We start from the raw sequence: 19,919 nt of genomic DNA, 5'->3' as shown, positions 1-19,919 counted from the left end.
ATTGAATCTCGAGTCTCAAAATTATAATTCCTGATATTAGAGTTCTTCGAACAAAACAAAACTAATAAATGTATGATAAAAGTAAAATGATTTCTGTAAGATACAAGAGACTAGGTCGAAATATTGAATTCAAAGTGAATAGTTCCAACTTTGCAGTAATTATAACGGTCTTTTCGCAACTAATGGACCTGAAGTCAAAGTATTGGTTTTCTGAGTTAACAGGCGACAATGATCAAAAAGAAACTTACTCATTATTTGTTTTGTCTACAAGTTTATTTTCATTACATTAAGTCGATTGAGGGTGAAAGGGCAGACAGACGACCAGCAGGTTACTAAACTGAGAGTAAATTTAGTATCAAAATGTACTTAACATCTTAGATGAACTTTCGTATAAATAAACTAGTTAGTGTTGTTCGGTACTGAAAGTAGGACTATAGATTCGCATGGCGAGGCACTCTGTTGATTACTTTTATTAGATTGGTAATGGATTAACTGTCAACAGGAATACATCAACTGGTATTTATGTAAATATTTACGTACCGAATAGATAGTTTGCCAATGGATTACTTTATCAAAAAGATGTAATAAATTTTTGTAAAGTACAGATCTTATAAAAATCTCAAGATCATCAGCAAACTTTTACATTAACTCATATACAAATAAGAAAAGTAAACATCTTGACCCGGCAAATACGAAATTAACTTTCCGAGGCAATAAAATTGTCGAACCCGCTAAACAGTTCGTCCTAAATTACATTGTCAAAAGCACAACGATTGTAAACATTTCAACTAAAATAGTAGAACGTCCGATTTAAATTCCTCCACCAACCCATCCCATTCCCAACTATGTCAAAGATAAGCTCACGTGCTACCGATATTTCTATGCGCAATGCTTTCAACATAAGGACCTAAGCGACATAACTTACAAACTTAGTTACAACTATTACTTCTCAGCAGCATTCAGGGAATTTTCTCGGACCGGCTACCTGTAAGAGGCCGTTACTGAAAATTGTTTCGGTCCCCCAAGGACTGAGTTCAGCTGAACTTCGTCATGGGATCCTTCGCAGGTGTCGTGAGTTATCGGCCATTGCAACAATTTTATTACTCGTAAACGTATTGTTGGGGATAAATTTGACAATTTCGGTGTTTTGTTTTTGGCGCGTTTAGTGAATAATGGCGGATTGTTCGTGGGATTGAACAATTTCAAAAGTTTCAAAATTTAATAACGGAACAATACCATAAATGCCCGTTAATTGTTCTCAAGCTGTATAACAATTTAATAACAATACAACTTAATGGTATGTTTGCCACGCTCTTGAAAATTAATATGATTTGTGTGTATAGCTTGACGTTGAATATGCGTATGAGTATGATCCAATATCCCCGATATTGATAATCCTGTGAAGGAAACCAGTAAAAAAGTTTCATTATTCGATTTGTATGTTTTATGTGCCTAAAACTATGAACGTTGTATTATTAAACACGGCATATTCATCGTGGTTATAAGTCGGTTGCTAAGATCCTGCACTAACTGCAAGATTCTGTTTGACCCAATGGTTGATTAGTGATTGTTTGAATGGAAAATGCATTAAAGCATTAAGTCCGCCTTTTGTACAATTATATATCGCGCAATAAAGTTTTAAAATAAATACATAATAGCTAAACTAATTCCTCAACAACTTCAATAAGGTAAGAATCGAAGTTTTTTGAAACCATGGGCCAGTTAACAATCCCAAAGGCATCCAATTGAATTGGTAGTGACCCTAGATTCATTTAGCAGTTTCTCACACGCTAGCATTCCAGTTTAGTGCTATAAGCACTATCTATACCTATGTTTTTACCTGCACTGGAAGATTAATGAGCCCGCTAGTCCGGCCCGCACCTGGGACTCGAACGCTGGACTTCGCATTGTTCTTGTTGCACTGTCGGTCCTTTTACGTGTTTCAGTGGCTTGGAGTTGGGTGGGTTTTGTTTTTGTTTAATAATCTGCGGATATTATAATACTGTTTGATTAATGCTTGTTATGGAAAATAACAACACAATTTTCATAATTATACAATACAATACAATTTTCTAGATACAATTTAAAAATAATTAAGGATAATTTTCAAACCGTTTAAAGAATTATTACCAAGTATCTGATACATTTGAGGGAATTTTGGAGGCACGAATTCCATTCAGTAAAAACAAGTAAGTCCGCCTTTATACATTGTATATATTTTTGTTCTTTTGTTGTGTTTGTAATCTGTCTTATGTACAATAAAGTGTTTACATACATACAAAAAAGATAAAAAAAAAACCATAGACAAGCTTTCAATTTGGCAACCTTATTACCTAAAAAAGGTGTTGCTGGTGATGACAATCTAATAAGCAATTCATCAAGCCGACAGCGGCAATAATGGCCGCGTCCCGGCGCGGCACCTGCGTCATGGCACACACGTTTAAGCCACTTACTTATAGCGGGTGTATATCAGTGGCGCGTCAATAATACTTGTAGGCATTTCAGATTTTTCTTGTCATGTGCTCAAGGAATGTTTCTTAATTTACTGAAAATTAGGCGAGCCGGGCACACAAATGTTTAAGCTATTTACCTTTGTGTCTATTCGATGACTAGCCAACTTGCTTGTATTTTTAAATGAAACTAACTAACTAGGTATTTGAAAATTTGGGTCTACTGCTGCAGAAATTTGTCATGGTTAAAATATTTATGAGCTGTAGTTGTGTCCGAGTAAAACAAATATAAATATTTATATGTACATTTTTATCCGATACGAGTGTAAACATGGAAAATAGAATACTTACTCTTTATTTGACTACTCGATAAAAGTATAAGTATAGTTTAAGAAAATAACAAATGATTACCAATTAAAACAATGCATATAGGCAAACAACAGGCGGACTCATTAAAGCAGAGCGATCTCTTTCATTCAAAATGTTGAGTAGGTAATGTGAATTTTTTTTCAAAATTGAGCGATTATTATTTACGTAAAATAAGGAGTTATTCGTTGGAGACATTGTTTGTTTATATTATTATTTATAGTTGTGCATATCAGCCGTTTTACTATTATTATTTTAATTGAAGACAGGATCATTATCATAAAGATGACGTCAGATCGATCATTCGAAGGCATCGATTTACGTAACGAGCTCATTAGCCAAGTCTAGACTCGTTGGAGCGACCTAAAGCCTGAATAGCATTTAAAGTGCATGCTTAACAAGTCATTCTATAGGTATATAAGATAAGGACTTACCTACGTTGCTCAATATACAGGGTGAAATTTTAACCACCAACCATACTCTGCGTAGTGACTTTATAGGTAATACTGAATAACTTTTATTATGGGACCAATGCCGAAATAGCGAAAAAATTATAATCCGGTTGACTTAAGAAGGTAACTGATTGCTAATAACATTGTATGGAAACGGACCCTTATTAAATTGGTCGAGTAGATTTTACAACAAGGACTGCCTGAAAATGAATATTGCTTTTTAACTCTATCCGTGTATTACGAATGGGGTTGGAAACTTTATTATGTAACATTGGTAAACAGCATTGGGGAAATGAAATAAAATTGTGAATTGAAGCCAAAACATGGATTAACCGATTATCCTGTTTTTAGAATGCATTTTTTGGATTTAATATTTCGCTATTTTAAAACCTGCAGCATTTTATATTCTGAAAATCTAGTTTTTGATGGGATAACGTTAAAGTGCATCTACACAGCAGCTTTGGTGGAGTAACACTGTGCAGCACGGTTACATTAGGCAACTTACCTAGTTATTTACTATTGTACAGTGTTGCTCTACAGTTGCTCCACAAAAGTTGACTGCGGTGTGGATGCACCTTTAAGTAGGATAGGCGTGTATCTTTTATTTCTCAGCTTCCCTCATATAACTATTATTATCTCATTCCCAATTAAAATATATATTTCTTTCTTTTCAGATGAGCCCATACCAATATGCGGCGATTTGACATCACAAATGCAAATCACTAACTTCGGCACAAAGCCAAGACCAACTATGATTTGGAACGACACAGAACCATTAGAAAAGACTATAACAAACAAAAGTAAAAGCCTACAAGATATCAAATCATTACTAGAAGATAGAGGAGGCGAAGAAAGAGATGTGTTTAGCAATAATAGTAAATTAGACAATAATAGTTTTGGGGAAGATGTTAGTTGTAGCAATAATGTGTGGGAAAGGTATCGAAGAGGCTGGTGCTTTAGGTTTAAAACAATTGTGTTTGTGTTGTGTTTGATGCTGTTTATGGATAGACTGCCGGCTGAAGCGAGGAGTGCAGGTGAGTGTATTTGTTAGAATAGAATATGTTACTGCTACATCAGGTAACTATCTAATGTTACCGTATTGCACAGTGTTGCTCCACAAAAGTTGGTGCGGTGTGGATGCACCTTAGGCTAAGCTAGCCTCTTAATAAAAAAAGAGGCGGACTTCTAAATTTCTTTAAGTGATAAATTTTCCGTGATTGCTTTTTTATTTGTGATTGAAATGCTTAGCCATGTTACATTAGTTCTAGACTCGTAAATTGTCATTACCAACATGCGAATTCTAGGAGTTTTAACCGTTACAGAAATTAGAAAGTTAGGTTAGTAAGATGGATTTTTACGACTAACAGTTTGCACCACATTAATCTGCAACGTGTCATCTGATTTAAGCTCTACGTATACCTATTGGATAGAACCAATCGTCAAATTGATTTCCTGAATCTAAGAATTCTTACTGAATGTAAGAAGAATAACAAGAAGTTTCGTTTTTGTTTCTAAGTACTCGAAACATTCGTCATCGGAAACGGAATCAACAACAAATAGAAACCCCCGCTGTTCTACCAAGTACCAACAGCTCTTTGAAATCAAATTGTCAACCACACAATACACAAGGAAAACTACGATTTAAATGACTAATTAATGAAAACGAAGATTCTGAGATCACAGAACTTGTACAAAGGCTTAGGTTGGAGTGCGAATTTACTTGAAATCGCACAAAGAACTTTAACCGTGAAATTTATGAATACGAAACAAAAAAGGGGTTATGATAATTGTGGTTAGTGACTAATCGTGTAGGTACCATTTTATTCAATGACATTAGTTTCACATGAGTTTAGGTATATAGGTATAGGTACCTATATATCATCTACTCACTGCGCGTAATGAAAAAGGCAGTGTAGGCGTCTTAAGATGGATGGATTAGTTGGCTCTTTGATCTCGATCTGGCTTCCAGAAGTGTTTATTTTTATACCACGTCGGTGGCAAACAAGCATACAGCCCGCCTGATGGTAAGCGGTCACCGCAGCCTATGGACGCCTGCAACTCCAGGGTACTGGAGGGTACAGGGTACTGTACACTCCTTTTTTGAAGAACCCTATAATGTAGTCCCTTGAGTAAACCTTGCGTTAGTTGCGTTATTTTGTATCATATTATTGAAACTTAATCGTTTAAAGCGAACGAAATAACCAAGGTAGGGAGTTCAGTTCAGTTATTGATTCTGGTTAGGAAAATAAAGAAAATTGAAGGTCAAACAGTTATGTTATTTCTGATCTACAAAGTTAATTGATCATCATCTTCCTCGCATTGTCCCAACATTTTGCCACGGCTCATGGGCCTGGCGTCCGCGTCCGCTTGACAACTAATCCCAGGAATTGACGTGGGCACTAGTTTTCACGAAAGCGACTGCCTCTGACCTAACCCAGAGGGTAAACTAGGCCTTATTGGGATTAGTCCAGTTTCCTAACGATGTTTTCCTTCATCGAAAAGCGACTGGTAAATATCAAATTATATTTCGTACCTAAGTTCCGAAAAACTCATTGGTACGTGCCGGGTTTTGAACCCGCGACCTCCGGATTGCAAGTCTCACGCTCTTACCTCTAGGCCACCAGCGCTTCTTGACCTACAAAGTTAATTACGGATAACAAATAAACCTGAATTGTCAATATTTTCTTGCGAATATAACATGAAATTGGAATTACATTCAAATATGATTAAGAGAAAACGTACTGTGCCTTTTGGCGTTTAAATTATTACATGCAGTACCTAACAAATAGCTATATCTACGGTACTGAAAATAACGTTCTTAAATAACTCTGATCTGACTTGTATCTACCTTCGAACGGTAGCTTTATCTTTTAAAACGAGTAGTATACGGTTAACCCACTGCAAAGCACAAAACTGTTTCCTCCAAATGCTCATAAATCAGCCTTTCAGCGTTAAAACGTCTTATATCTAACATGTAAACCGCGATCCGAGTTAAAAGGGCGTATCTTCCCTTAGTATCGACTTGTAAATTTCCGAGCCAAAAGGACGTAAGTTCCCATTGTACGGAGTTGAAAGTTTTAGGGCAAGAAAGACGTAAGTTGCTATAGTACGGGCGAATGTACGTTTGTGGAAGAAGGATTTAACTTGATAGCTGGAACTAAAATACACTTGCGTGAGTAAAGTATGTATTGAAATCGCTTAGTAAGGGCAGGCTTGTATTCGTTTTAGCTCAGTTTTCGAAAAAATACGAGCTGTTGCGCACTTAGGCAGAAGTAGTAGTTTTTTTTATCAAAAAAAGCACTTACATGATACATACACACCTATGGGTTTTTAGCTAGGATTTTCAGTAATACAGAACTCAGTGGGATAGTGAACTATCTCGTAAAATAACATGCATTCGTATGGAGAAAATAGTAGGGAAAATGGAGGTTAGGAAAGGCTTGTAAAAGGAGACAAAACCATGTAGGTAGAATTGTTTAAACCACTACGAATCTTAAGTTAAAATTTTCCTCATAAGTATGCTGAGTAAGCTACAAGGATTACTAGTATTACTATTATGTGCTAGATAACATATACTACTTATAGCTTTTACCCGCGACTTCGTCTGTGTGCAATGATGAATGATGATTGACAATAACTATCCTATGTCAAACAATCTCCATACGAATTTTCATCGAGATCGGTTCAGCGGTTTAAGCGTGAAGAGGTAACAGTCAGACAGCCAAACATATTTACTTTCCATTTATGATATTAGTAGGAATTTCTATAAAACAGACTACAAGGAGTAAGGGCCGGTACAGACGAACTGCAACCCGACTGCAACTTGTATACTAACTGCACGCTCACGTTGCAGTTGACGTGCAGACGGCGTGCAGTTAGTTTTAAAATTGCAGTCGGATTGCAGTCCGTCTGTATCAGCCCTAATATAGAAGGATATTTTGCATTTTTCCACGAAACTGTAGTCAGAATAAAATGCTACGTCATAAAGTGGATTAAGCCTAGTGAAATTGAATTGGATAAAGCTCAAACAAAGAGAAAAAAAAGAGAAGTCGGTAAAATCAGCTACTCTTTGTGAATCGTCGAAACATTTGTTTACATTAAAGTATGAGAAACGAAGGCGGTGATTTCGAAATAAATCTCCCTTGACAAGATAATCAATCATGTACAAAAACATGTTTATTTTATGTGTTTTCTTAATTTTTATTTCGAGCACGCTGTCATCTACATATTATAATTTTCAACGCAAATCAGCCCTTTCCAAGGCATATAGTTCATTGAATCCGAATTCTAATAACTTACTGACACGTGTGTAAGTTGAAACCTTTTCACACTCACCACATACAGCACATTGTATATGCGTATGTGAATTCCGTTAAAACGGCAAGGTACTAAGACTATGTTAACATCAAAATAAACAACGAGCACAAACAGCCGCCATTTTCTTTTGTTAGATTCAAATTGTTTGATTATTATAATGGAAACGATACATTTTAAGAGGTTTCCTCAGTACATTCAACTTATTTTTTGCGACGAGAAAATTGGTTATTTGGGTTTATACTTAGGCCCAATTATCTATTAACCAAGCGTATAACTTCATATTTTTACTCTATAAATGTCCCACTGCTGGGACATTGGGACAAGCCTTTTCAACCAAGTGTAGATGGAGACAAAATGCTGGATAAAAGCATCCCATCTCTTTCGTCACGGCTTAGTGCATTTTCCTGTCAGTTATATATAGCCATATTTTGGACTATTAGTGTATGCCCGCGAGTTCGTCTGCGTGGCATGATGATGATTGATAAAAACGATCATATGTCCATCCTCGGGTCCATCATCATCATATCACATTTCATCTAAACTGGTTCAGCGGGTCAACAAACACAAACTTTTACATTTACAATATTAGTAGAGATTACATAGTAGGGAGGTATAAGGAGATATTCCTTATCATCCTGCCAACTCCTTTTGGGTCATTGGGTGACTCATTTTTTACGACTAGTCTAACCTGTATTCTGAAAACATGCCTTGCGCAAATTCAGCGCTAATTTGTAAAAGTTAACGTATTGGTTCCGTTTCGACAGACAAGGCTATTCTTAGTATCTAATAATCGTAATTTTTTAATCAACCTCGTGTTAATCACGATAAATGGGGCAAGCTTTGTTTTGCGTAGGCTTGCTAATTTTAAATCTTGCTCTGCATTTGGGTGCTGATTCAGCTGTACTTTTTTGCTTTTAAACTATAATGGCAGTACTCTTGAAACTTCAAGTCGGCAAAAAAAAAACAGATTAAGGAGTAATGTAAAAATAATGTACCTACCACTTAACAGCATTAATGTCCCTAAAAAAGTTTTTTTACCGGTTTTTATTCTGAAGCGTTGTCTAAAGACAACTTAAATAAATCTAAAAGTAAAAACAATGAAATTTACGAGCTACATAAATCTGAGAAATATTCAACATTTCTTTTCAACAGAAGAAAGTATTTTCATCTAAAAAGCATAAAACAGATTCATAGTCATCTAAGTGAAGATAAGACTAGTAAATCCAAGTGACTCACTGCAAAGTTTTTGCTAAATGCAAATAAACAGGACCTAACATTTTACCTATAGCGATCCCATTTCTAGAAACCTCATAATATATCTAATTGGTACTTTAAACACGAAAGCCGCTATTATACCGCCTACTTGATTGTGTTAAAAAGTCTTAATGTAAAATCCATTAACAAGTTCGCAAAATACGGGTTTTTATTTGCAAATATCCTACTAATTACCTACAGAGTTTATCTAAAGCCTAAGCAAATACGAAAAAAGTTCCAACGAATTAGCTACAAGTAATTTGTAGAGCTTTTGCACGCTCGCAGAAACACAATCAGTAATATACGGGCCTCTATTGATTCTTTTGTACCTCAAGTATTTTACTTTTCGCAACTGTTACAAGATAAAGCTATTTTGCAATACAACTGATAATGCCTAGAAAATCAAATGAGAATCTTTTAAAAACTAATAAAGTGATAGGATAAGTCCACACACCGCAAAACAATAGAGTATAAGCTATTAAACCCTTACAAAGTCGAGAGCACAATACAAAATAAAGATAATTTACAAGCCTCGACTAAAACCAGTACGGAAATAAACCCCTTTGATATCGCAACATTCATCTCGCTAATCGATCCAGGGAAAAAACCAAATCTTTTGGAAAAAACGCAATTTGGATTGTCTACGGCGTAAAAATTGTTATTTTTCTTAATTAGCTATCCAATAGTAGAATCAAGAGAGAAAAAACGTTCTTAATATCGCCAGGTAAGAGTGGCCAATCATACCATAATCCATTAAGATTTTGCGCCGCTCCGCCGAACACACTTCCAAACTCCCGCGAGGTAAATATTTCACCCCCTCGGTATAATGTATTCCCCCTCAAACCTCATCTTTCCGTCCCTATTTTGCATGAAGGGGGAATTTAAATTGTGTAATCTAACTTTCAATTCATTCATACATTCAGCGCCATCTCTGGGTGATAAATTGAAACCGGGATGGATTCTTACAGTCATTTAGCTTTTGGACGGTGCGGCCGATTGATATGGAAATATATCGCCGTCATGTTTTCTCCGTTTAAGTGCTTTAGCATATCTTTAGGGAAAGATGTAGTTTGTTAGTGAGATTTGCTCTTGGTAACTAAATCAGTGCCAGCAGTAAGTATGTTTTCGTACTAACATTTTAAACACTGAGTTTTTATAAGCGCGCACCAAATAGCCAAAGCAGTGAGCGCAAAAAAACGTCAAACATTATTTTGTTCTTGTCCTACATTGTGTATAAAAGGGTTACCATGGCAACTAATGCTAAACTAGCCGTATTTTCATTTACACCTCATTAGAAGTAGTTAATTTTGTTTTGTCTTCTGATTAGTTCTCACAACAAAACTTCGACCGAAATCGAAATGGAAATGGCTTGAAAATGAACAAAGATTGTGTTTTCTTTTTTTTATGCCATTAAGTTTGTAACCTTTAAATGGGCAGCCATTTAAAATTTCAACTTTCTGTTTTTTAAAGAACTCTCCGAAGACAAATGGTTACTCAATGTGATTTCATATAAAAAAAATGTCCTTTGACCAAGTTAGGAACGGAAAACCTAGAACCATTATTGTATTTACTGTAAATAATATATCAATTAGACTTTAATTAAGTCGCTCGGGAATATTTCAATAACAAAGTTTTTGTTTTCATTTCATCTTGCTGTTTCCAAAGATTTTCACGATCTTCCAAACAAAAAAAAAATGCAGTGGCATACGAAGGCTTTACATCCATTTAAAAAGTCGTCGTAGTTTTTTTATGTTATCATTTTCCATTTCACATTTCAGCATTTTCAGCCTGCCACACTGCTCTAAAAATTCTTCCAACTCGCCATCTGCCATACGTTCTTTTTTATCCTAACAATCCTTTGTCTTCATTTGTCGGCCATTTTTCTTGTTTACGTTATCAAGCACGTTGTGACAAGAGATTTCATTTCGAAATGTTCGGATAATTGGGTTATGGGTTCCATGAAGAAAAATAGTGCTTTTAGTGCACGGAAAAAAAGTTTTGTAAGGAAAAAAGGCAGTATATTTTTCAGGGTAATGACCGGTAATAACAAGTTTTCTTATGATACAATAAAGAGGGTGAAATAACATCTATACTGACTTCGGAAGGAAAGTATAGGGTTTCTAATATACAGTTTAGGTTTGGACAAAACGTCGCGTTAAAAGTATAAAGATTGAATTTAAAGAACATGTACGAAGGACGAATTATGTTACAAAACTGATTTAAAATTCACGTCAAAGTTCAAATAAATATAATAACGTTATGAATACTCCGAGCAGAGCCACTTTTTAAGCTTTTGAATTCACATTTAAAGCTACAACTGCATTCAACTTTTCTAGTCCCGACTTCACTAATATCACAAATGTAAGAAGTAAATTACGCCACAAAAGCTCTTTGAAGATACTGAAAGAGATAGCAAACGGCATCAAAAAGAAACAGAAAAGGACAATAACGGGCTCAAGTCAGACACTGAAAATGAACCAGAAGGTCTTTTTTCAGAAAATTGCAATCACAGTTAATGAACGTAGGACGTACATCCATCATCGTCTAGTTAACGGGTGCAGAGTAATTACGACTCTGTGCCTTGTGTTTAAGATTCGTTTTGCGTTGGGAGGGGATGGAAAGGTCAAAGGTATCTAATTTTGGTAATTGGTAAAAGGGTTACAATTCGTTTTGATTTTGGGGAAAGGTTTAAAGATGCTTAAAAGTCATGTAAAAAGCGTAAGTGTTTTTCTGAAGTTTGAATCATAACTTTATTTCGTTCTTACGTTAGTGGATATGATATGATCATATACGAAGTAACTTAAATATAAAATAAATTACCATTTAGCCATTTAAAAATAAATTTAGAACAGTCCTCTATACTTAGATCGCCATTTTAGTAGCAAAAATAAACAGTTAAATTGGATTGGCAGCCTGATGGTTACATACATTTCATATTTTTAGGCATTTCTACTGGAACAATCGCCACGCTTTCAGATTTTCATGTAAGCTATTTTCATATGGTATTCTGGTTTAGGGTAAAGCAGCTAACATACAGACTATATTTTATAACTTAAGAGCGCATGAATCATTAACAGAACTTTTCAAAGAAATTAATATATTAACTGTAGCTTCCCAATACATCTATGATAATATTATTTATTAATTTTTAACAAGCAGAAACGTCTGCGATCGATGCTATTAAGCTTAGAATAAATTTAAAAGTGGAAAAATTACTGCCTTGGGTGAGACTTGAACTCACGGCCTCTGGATCGATACTCCAGCGCTCTGCCAACTGAGCCACTAAGACCTCATCCATAGTCAGCAAATCTTCCCACTAGGGGAAGGGGGGACTTTTGTCTAGGGGACCCTAGCGACATCTACCGTAAAAGTGTTACACTTCGTAAACCGTGAACCGTGACCGTGTTCTTAGAGGCCGTGAGTTCAAGTCTCACCCAAGACAGTAATTTTTCCACTTTTAAATTTATTCTAATATTATTTATGTTGTTAAGAATCTTGCCTCCTTCACTAAGAATTCTGATGTGTGATGTCCATAACTATAACACTAGAAATAAAAATAAGCTTGTAAATTACAAAACTCATTCGTTAGACAATGCATTCATTATTAGGGTTCCGTACCCAAAGGGTAAAAACGGGACCCTATTACTAAGACTCCGCTGTCCGTCTGTCCGTCTGTCTGTCTGTCACCAGGCTGTATCTCATGAACCGTGAAAGCTAGACAGTTGAAATTTTCACAGATGATGTATTTCTGTTGCCGCTATAACAACAAATACTAAAAAGTACGGAACCCTCGGTGGGCGAGTCCGACTCGCGCTTGGCCGGTTTTTTATAACAAGTGCGATGCTTTGATTTCCCTTTCCAGCTCTTAAGAATTACTTAAAAAAGTAATTGATGTTGAAGGCTTATTACAGAGTCGGGGACTACTTGACAGACGAACATGCATGAATCAGAAACTGATCCAAACTAGAAACTATAATAAAGTAGAGTATTTGTATGATTTGATGTACATATATATTTTTAAATCAAATTTCTATAAAGAAAAGTACCTACTGTATGTAATTGCATGAATTCTATAGTAATTAAAATATTTTTTTTTTCTTATTTACTCGTCATACATGTTAATTATAAGATGTAATGTTTTGGAAATATGTGTACCGCCGAGTTGTCCAATTGAGGGGCATTTAAATATTCTCGAGGCAGAGGTGTGGGGTTGGTGCCGGCGTAGCTTTTTGACGTTCATAAGCGCATTGTTATATGACTATAGGTACTTGAATAATAAACTATCTTTATCTTATTTTTAGCTGTCATGCCTTTTTAGAACCATCGCGAATTTCTAGTGACCTAACTATACTCATACTCATTTATTTATAATAATATTAACACAAAAATAAATAAAAAGATTTATAAAAAAATAAAAAATAAAGAAGAAGATTTTATATAAAAAGATTAACACTTTTAGCTCTTCGTGAAATTACATAATCAGGTTTTGCTTTTCCGAGTAATCGATGTCTATTAAAAGCAACTCAAAAGCTAAGGTAAAGTAGTAGTTATATATCTAAAGGGGCCCACTGACTATCAGTCCGCCGGACGATATCGGCCTGTCAGTTAGAACAAAAATTTGACAGTTCCGAACAACTGACAGGCCGATATCGTCCGGCGGACTGATAGTCCCTTACTTATTACTCAAGTAATTATTTAGGTACTTTTAAATCGTTGAATGATGGTTAATGTTTAAGAAAAAAAGTTACAATTTAACGTCACGTTTTCATAGGAAAACGTTTTGTAGTGACATTACACACCCTGTAATTGCAAAGTGGACCTTGGTCTCTATGCAACTCTTCTATTGTCAAAAACAAAACCTTTTTTAATTGAAGTGAAAGTTGAACTCCATCCGAATCAACCTAGTTTTTAATGAAACGTCAGGTGTACATCCGCCACGCTTTGTTTGCAGTTTTTTCCGTATTTGTACAACAATGGTCGTACAATGCGTATATAGGTCAGTACCCGTACGATGAGTCACTGACAGTGTCAAAACTGACATATACGCTATCGAGAACGTAACTTACTTTCTATGCATCTCGCTCGTACTCGCATATTAGTGCGAGCGAGATGTATAGAAAGCAAATTGCCAAACTGGTGGTAGCCACATAGGTCTGGTGTTGAAAAATCGCGAATTCGAGCGCGTTTTTAACAGAGTAGATTTGTGAAGAGTAATGTACAAATACAAAACTTTATTTATAACGCCAAGGTTACAAGTCAAAATGGTCACAATACAATAGGTACAATAGTAAACCAATGTAGGTACCCTTGTGACCTGAAATAGATATTAAATATATATTTTTAATGTCAAAAAGTTAAGCATTTGACCGCAATCTCACCTGATTGCGTCGGCATATAGGAATTTTTGGTGTCATATATGCGAAAGCTGAAGGCGCCGGTTCAAATCTAATCTGAAGCACTTGAGGGCTTGGTGACATGACTATATACATATCAAATACATGTATACAAAACAAAAATTGACGCCAGTCCTGGACACAGACAAATCGTCAGCTGAAAACCAAAACTCACTAATTACTAACACAAGTTAGCCAGTTGTGAGCCGTACGGTAATAAATCAAGGTAGATTTTCATTTTTTTTTTGTAATTAGTAAGTATTGGTTCTCACTTGATGAAATATTCCAGCTAGATAAATTAAATTTAAAAACGAGATCGCTCGTCGAATCCAAATCAGGTGGGCAGTGTTCGAGAAGTAATAGTAGCAGTAAAACACTTTATTGGACAAATTTGCCGATGCGAAATGTGACCAAGTGTGACAAGGAGGGGGGAGGGGTCCAAAAAACCTCGAAATTCGTGTGACGTAATTAATGGATTAACCCAAAAACAAAACAGGAAAAATAACATTCGTCATACAAAGGCGAACTTATTTCTAGGGATCTCTTAAATTTAAAAAGTAATTGTTGCCAAGCTTGAATGACTAATAAAGTGTAACATCATAAAGTGTAATACTGATAATTTGGTGTTGATTGTTTTGTTAATATGCTTAGGCGTTTTTATAGGACATAATTTAAGAAAACTGCATTTTGTGTCACAATGGCGATGGGAAAGTTAAACTACTATTAGTTCTTTTACTATGTTTCAGTAGTGATGTATTACGAGCGTGTAGGCGGATATTGTTTTATCAGAAGGACGAATGGCTCTGAACATTATTTTGTTCTTATTTCTATAGATGGATGGAATTTTGACAGGAATTTTAATTATCCGTGCTCATTATACATATACATAAATAATTAGTCGTAGGACGAAGAAGCCGATAGGTGTTTATTATAAAAGAATTAATCTGTTTTTTAATTTTTCTAGCATTACGAAAACAAGTGTTAACGAGACAAGTTTAATGTCTTAGTAAAAACAGTAATTCAATAAATAACGAACAACTCGATTCCAATGGTAATTTTCTTTGTGAAAAACATAAGTAGGCATACTTATCCTGTCAATTCGCTCACTTGAAAACACCGCAAATGGTTAGTCTAACAACTCTAACAAGTAATAATAAATCTCCTTTAACAAGTAATAATGACATGTCTTGACATGGCGATGAAATGGCCACTGGCTTTGCCACCGAGTAAAATAAATAAATTAGGAGTCGTCCATTAATTACATCACACAAAATTTCGATTTTTAGACTCCCCCACCCGCTCCCCCCTTGTCACACTTTTTCATAGAAAAAAGATAGGTCTATAATACGTACTGTCACATGACAATGAGATGTAGTTAAATACTACATCAATAATTTAGGAACGAACTGTGATAAACACAAATAAATACCCTTACCAGCGGGCTTAGCATGGTAGCATTTTCATCGCCTGTCACCATGCCTGTCACGTTCTAACAAGTAGGTAAGTGCGAAAGTGACAGGCATAGTGATAGGTGATCAAAATGCAACCATGCTGACACCACAGGATTCGAACCCCGGACCCCCTGCATCGTAAGCAGGGTTGCTACCGACTAGAATAGGAGGCTGTTAGATAAACAATATGTAACTTGTGATATTTTGCAGCCATTTCGCAAAATAAGCGATGTAATGAGGTGTCAAAAGGCAACATGGATTACCTTCTAGGATAACCTGCACAAGGTAATTCAACAAAGACTTTATCGAAAAATTTATGTTTAAAAAAGCAGACTTGGATGTTAAAAAAGAACTCTATGGAGATATAATTTAAAGATGACAACCCTAACATGGGCTGTAATTGAAAACTACCGATAATGACTTGTTGTTGCCATTTTAAAAGACACCTTAAACCTTTAAAGGCAAAGTAGCTTTTTGTTTGTGCAGTTTAAGAAAATATTGGATATAAATATAAAGCTATGACAAGACTTGTCCATGCAGTTTTAAAAAGAACCTAAAGTCTTTTACTCTAAGGTAGGTTTTTCTTAGTCGGGTTTAAGAAGTTATTCGATATAAAACTATGACGTGCAGGACAATAGAAGTTTCTAGAGATAATGGTCGCCAGATTATAAGAGACAAAGGGGTTTGATGACAATTCGCGTATTAACTGTCCATTATAGAAATATTTTATATACTAACCACACATTTAACTAGTAGGCCAAGCAATAAGAAGGTATAGAGGGAAATGCTAGGAACACAATTTTTGACTTCGTAGCTTTGTTTGGACTAGTTAGGGGGTGAACATATCAAAAGTCCCCGGCCGTAATCCTGGTGCTGGGGGGGAGAGCGGGGTTTGAAGGTTCCATTTTTCGGATTTTTGATTATATCTCGGAAACTAAGCGACTTGGCCACATACAAAATAAAAAGAGATTTAATTATTAATTTGTTACAAGTTTTATTAAGTCGTTTTTCGAAATCTTGTATAGTTTTTGAGATAAATCCGCTCTTGCAAAAATTGTGTTCCAAGCATTTCCCTCTATAACTTTTTTTGGGCATTCATTTCCTGGCCTTAGCTTGTGGAATGTATTGAGACAATGTATAAGTATTTCAAAATTATGTGGAAAAAGTTTGTATACAAGTAATTAAGGGTAAGGAACTAGAGACTATTTAGTTTCATGTCTCGGGTCGGTCCCTCATGTCTGAGGATCGTGGTCAGTATCAGGGTTGCATCTGGAGCGGATGATCTGCCTCCACCGGTTTCTTGGACAGAAACCGGTGGACAGGGTCTGACTTGAGAGTACTGATCGGCCTAAGCTGACTATGTATATCCGCCCCCCGCTTGTCTCAACTCAGAGCCGCCGCCGCGCCCCCTTGCGCGCCCTCTTGGACCTTGCGCCCTAGGCTTTAGCCTTATTAGCCTGTGGGTAAATCAGGCCCTGCCGGTGGAGGCAGATCATCCGCTCTTTGACGACCGTGTAGAAAGCATGGAGGACGACGAGTCTTTAACTTGATTGGTCCATCTTGTTCCAAACTTTCGTCGCCACGCACTGTGTATTTTATGTAGATATCTTCAAAATTGATGACAGTGTCCTTATTGTGGGACTAAATCATACAAGTCCCTACAAAAGACAAAAAATCTTTTGATCATTAATAAAATAATTAAGTAAGTTCTTACCAGGTTTAGTTGCTATCCTAATTACTCTTAGTTCGTATTTTTCAAACCGTTTATTGCTGCCCTACCCCGTGGGGTTAGAATACGTTTCTGCAAACGATTGAAAACTCATTTAATTAATACTGACCGCTATTTCATATTAATCATACCCCACTGACATAAACGTAAACGTAGAAGACTAATTGAAGATAATAAAGAACGCTCCTACATTAGAGAATAGATAATTATCATTGAAAAATCCACCCTAATTTTTAAAATCTCTTTCAGCTTGAAGTGGAGAGAAAAGGTTACTTACTACATTTCAGTTATTGAATTGTATTTGAAAAGCGTAAATTAGGGAAAGGTGGAGGGATAAGAGGTTTTTGTTGAGTTTCTGGACGGTGTTGAGTTCTGGGTTATAACCGCGAAAATCGAAGTTCGCAAATTGCGGGCATTTTTTCTCTATCACTCTAATTACGCTTTCATTGGAGTAAAAGAGAAACATCCCCACAATTTGCTAATTTCGGTTTTAGCGGTAGCCCCTCTGGAATTTGTTTTTCATCATCATCATCACGTAGACCGTACGTCTCAATGGGCACAGGGGGCTTGGGATCAATATTGGGCATTTCACACAATCCATTGAATTTCTTCGAATGTATTTCCTCTGATGCTTACTCACATAAAATTATGTACACTCAAAAAAACGTTAGGTAGGTACCCTACCCTTTTGATAACCTGGTAAAAATACTCTTTGTTAGACAGAGACATATATGTATTGATTGGAATAAGACATGTAGTAGTTGCGTGCGAATTTATGTTGCATAGGCGGATCCAGACCTTCCTGGGCCCTGGGCTGGGCTTAGAATCTGACCATGCGACCCCCCCATGCGACAAAAAAGTTAGTAGAATTTATCTATGTGACCCCCCTGATAAAGCTGGATCCGTCCTTGGTATAATTATATGCCGTGTATACTGTGATATTGTGTTAAGTCATGTGACGAGAAAGGTATTAAGAATGAATGTGGAGGGAGGTACGAGGAGAGGAAAACCGAGGAAAAGGTGGATGGACTGTGTGAGATGACGGGTGAGAGAGAGGTATGGAAGAAAAAGACATGCTGCGCCGACCCCAAGTGAATGGAACAAGGGCAAGCGAATGATGATGATACTGTGATATTGTAAGGACATTCATCTCTTGTCTTGCACTTCCTCGCATTTTATAGAGCATGTATGTACATGTCGCATGATGAAACAATAATATTTTCGTACGTACTTAAACGGGGTTCGGCGTGTTCCCGTCTCGTCTCTCAACCGTTTCACTGGGAAAATCATAATTTGTTGCGATCATGATTACAATTTTGTAAGCATCTGTTGTATTTTTCAAACGGTGACACATTACATCTTCATACAATTTATAACTTTAAAACGCAAAATCTCGCACTATTGTATTGAGATGACATGTGTCAACGTACCCATGCTGTTTAAAAAATACTAAAGGTACCAACAATATCTTATGTTTTTTTAAAGAAATTCTAGTTTTTGTATCAACATGCATGATGTAAAATAACGCTTATCTACTAAAAGCGCATTCATGTCTCCAAAAAGCAACTGGAAAAACGTTAAGATGAGTATAAAATGCAAATCAAGTTGATGATATCAATAAAAAGTCTTTACATCACCCCACAATCCCATATTTTCCAACATAGTACGCTCCCGACGCGTCGCTCCGTTTCGCGGAGCATGTTTATTGCAACGGCCCCGCTGGGACGGGTCAGTTGCCGCCTTTTTGAGCATGCTTTCTGTTTGTTAATGGCTTCGCACTTTCTGTTGGCGGTCGGAGGAATGCTGAAATTTTATCTCTTGTGAATTGTGTGTATGTGTGCTGTGAATTTATGATGTGGTGTGCGTTAAAAGTAATGTAACAGTTGAAACTTGTAACTTGTTAGCCATGAGCCATTATCATTAAAATTTAGAACGTTACGCAAATACAATTTGGAAACCAGCTACTTCAAAACGAAAATCTCAGTAATCATAAGTATCAGATTGTTATTTCATGTATTTAACACAACATTATTTGCATATTTAGTATATATGTAAATCACTATATAGTATAAAACAAAGTCGCTTCCCGCTGTCTGGATGGATGTCTGTCCCTATGTATGCTTAGATCTTTAAAACTACGCAACGGATTTTGATGCGGTTTTTTTTAATAGAGTGATTCAAGAGGAAGGTTTATATGTAGATGTATTCAGCATTGCACCCGTGCGAAGCCGGGGCGGGTCGCTAGTGTAAAATAAGATGAATGGAATCGAAAACCAAGCAATTAAAAGCGATGGCTATAAGGAATAAGTCAAAGTAGATGACATTTTTTTACTCATCTTAGACATATACCTATATTATAATTAATTTCGTCACATCACATGGTAGCATACCGTTCAAACAAAAAAAGTGCTGCGAGAGAATGTGTGGTAGCCTAAGATAATAACAATGATTAATATGTCTTAAATACTTGCTCCATACAGTAGTTGTAGAACCGGTTAATTAAAGCT

The 19,919-nt window shown here is 36.1% G+C and overlaps 1 protein-coding gene across 4 annotated transcripts in view; it reads left to right on the top strand.

The window, feature by feature from the left end:
- Positions 1-19,919, top strand: part of LOC134751384 (latrophilin Cirl) — a 442,038-nt gene that overhangs the window by 269,268 nt on the left and 152,851 nt on the right. For all 4 annotated transcript variants that reach the window (XM_063686745.1, XM_063686744.1, XM_063686743.1 and 1 more), the window contains exon 2: positions 3,943-4,302. In XM_063686745.1, coding sequence (XP_063542815.1) covers positions 3,981-4,302 — 322 coding nt within the window. In that variant the 5' untranslated portion in view covers positions 3,943-3,980. The remainder of the gene's footprint in view (positions 1-3,942; positions 4,303-19,919) is intronic.

The sequence above is a fragment of the Cydia strobilella genome, chromosome 22, assembly GCF_947568885.1.
Source record: "Cydia strobilella chromosome 22, ilCydStro3.1, whole genome shotgun sequence".
NCBI lineage: Eukaryota > Metazoa > Arthropoda > Insecta > Lepidoptera > Tortricidae > Cydia > Cydia strobilella.
Note: the sequence above shows the minus strand (reverse complement) of the source record. Positions and strands in the feature narration are given on the sequence as shown.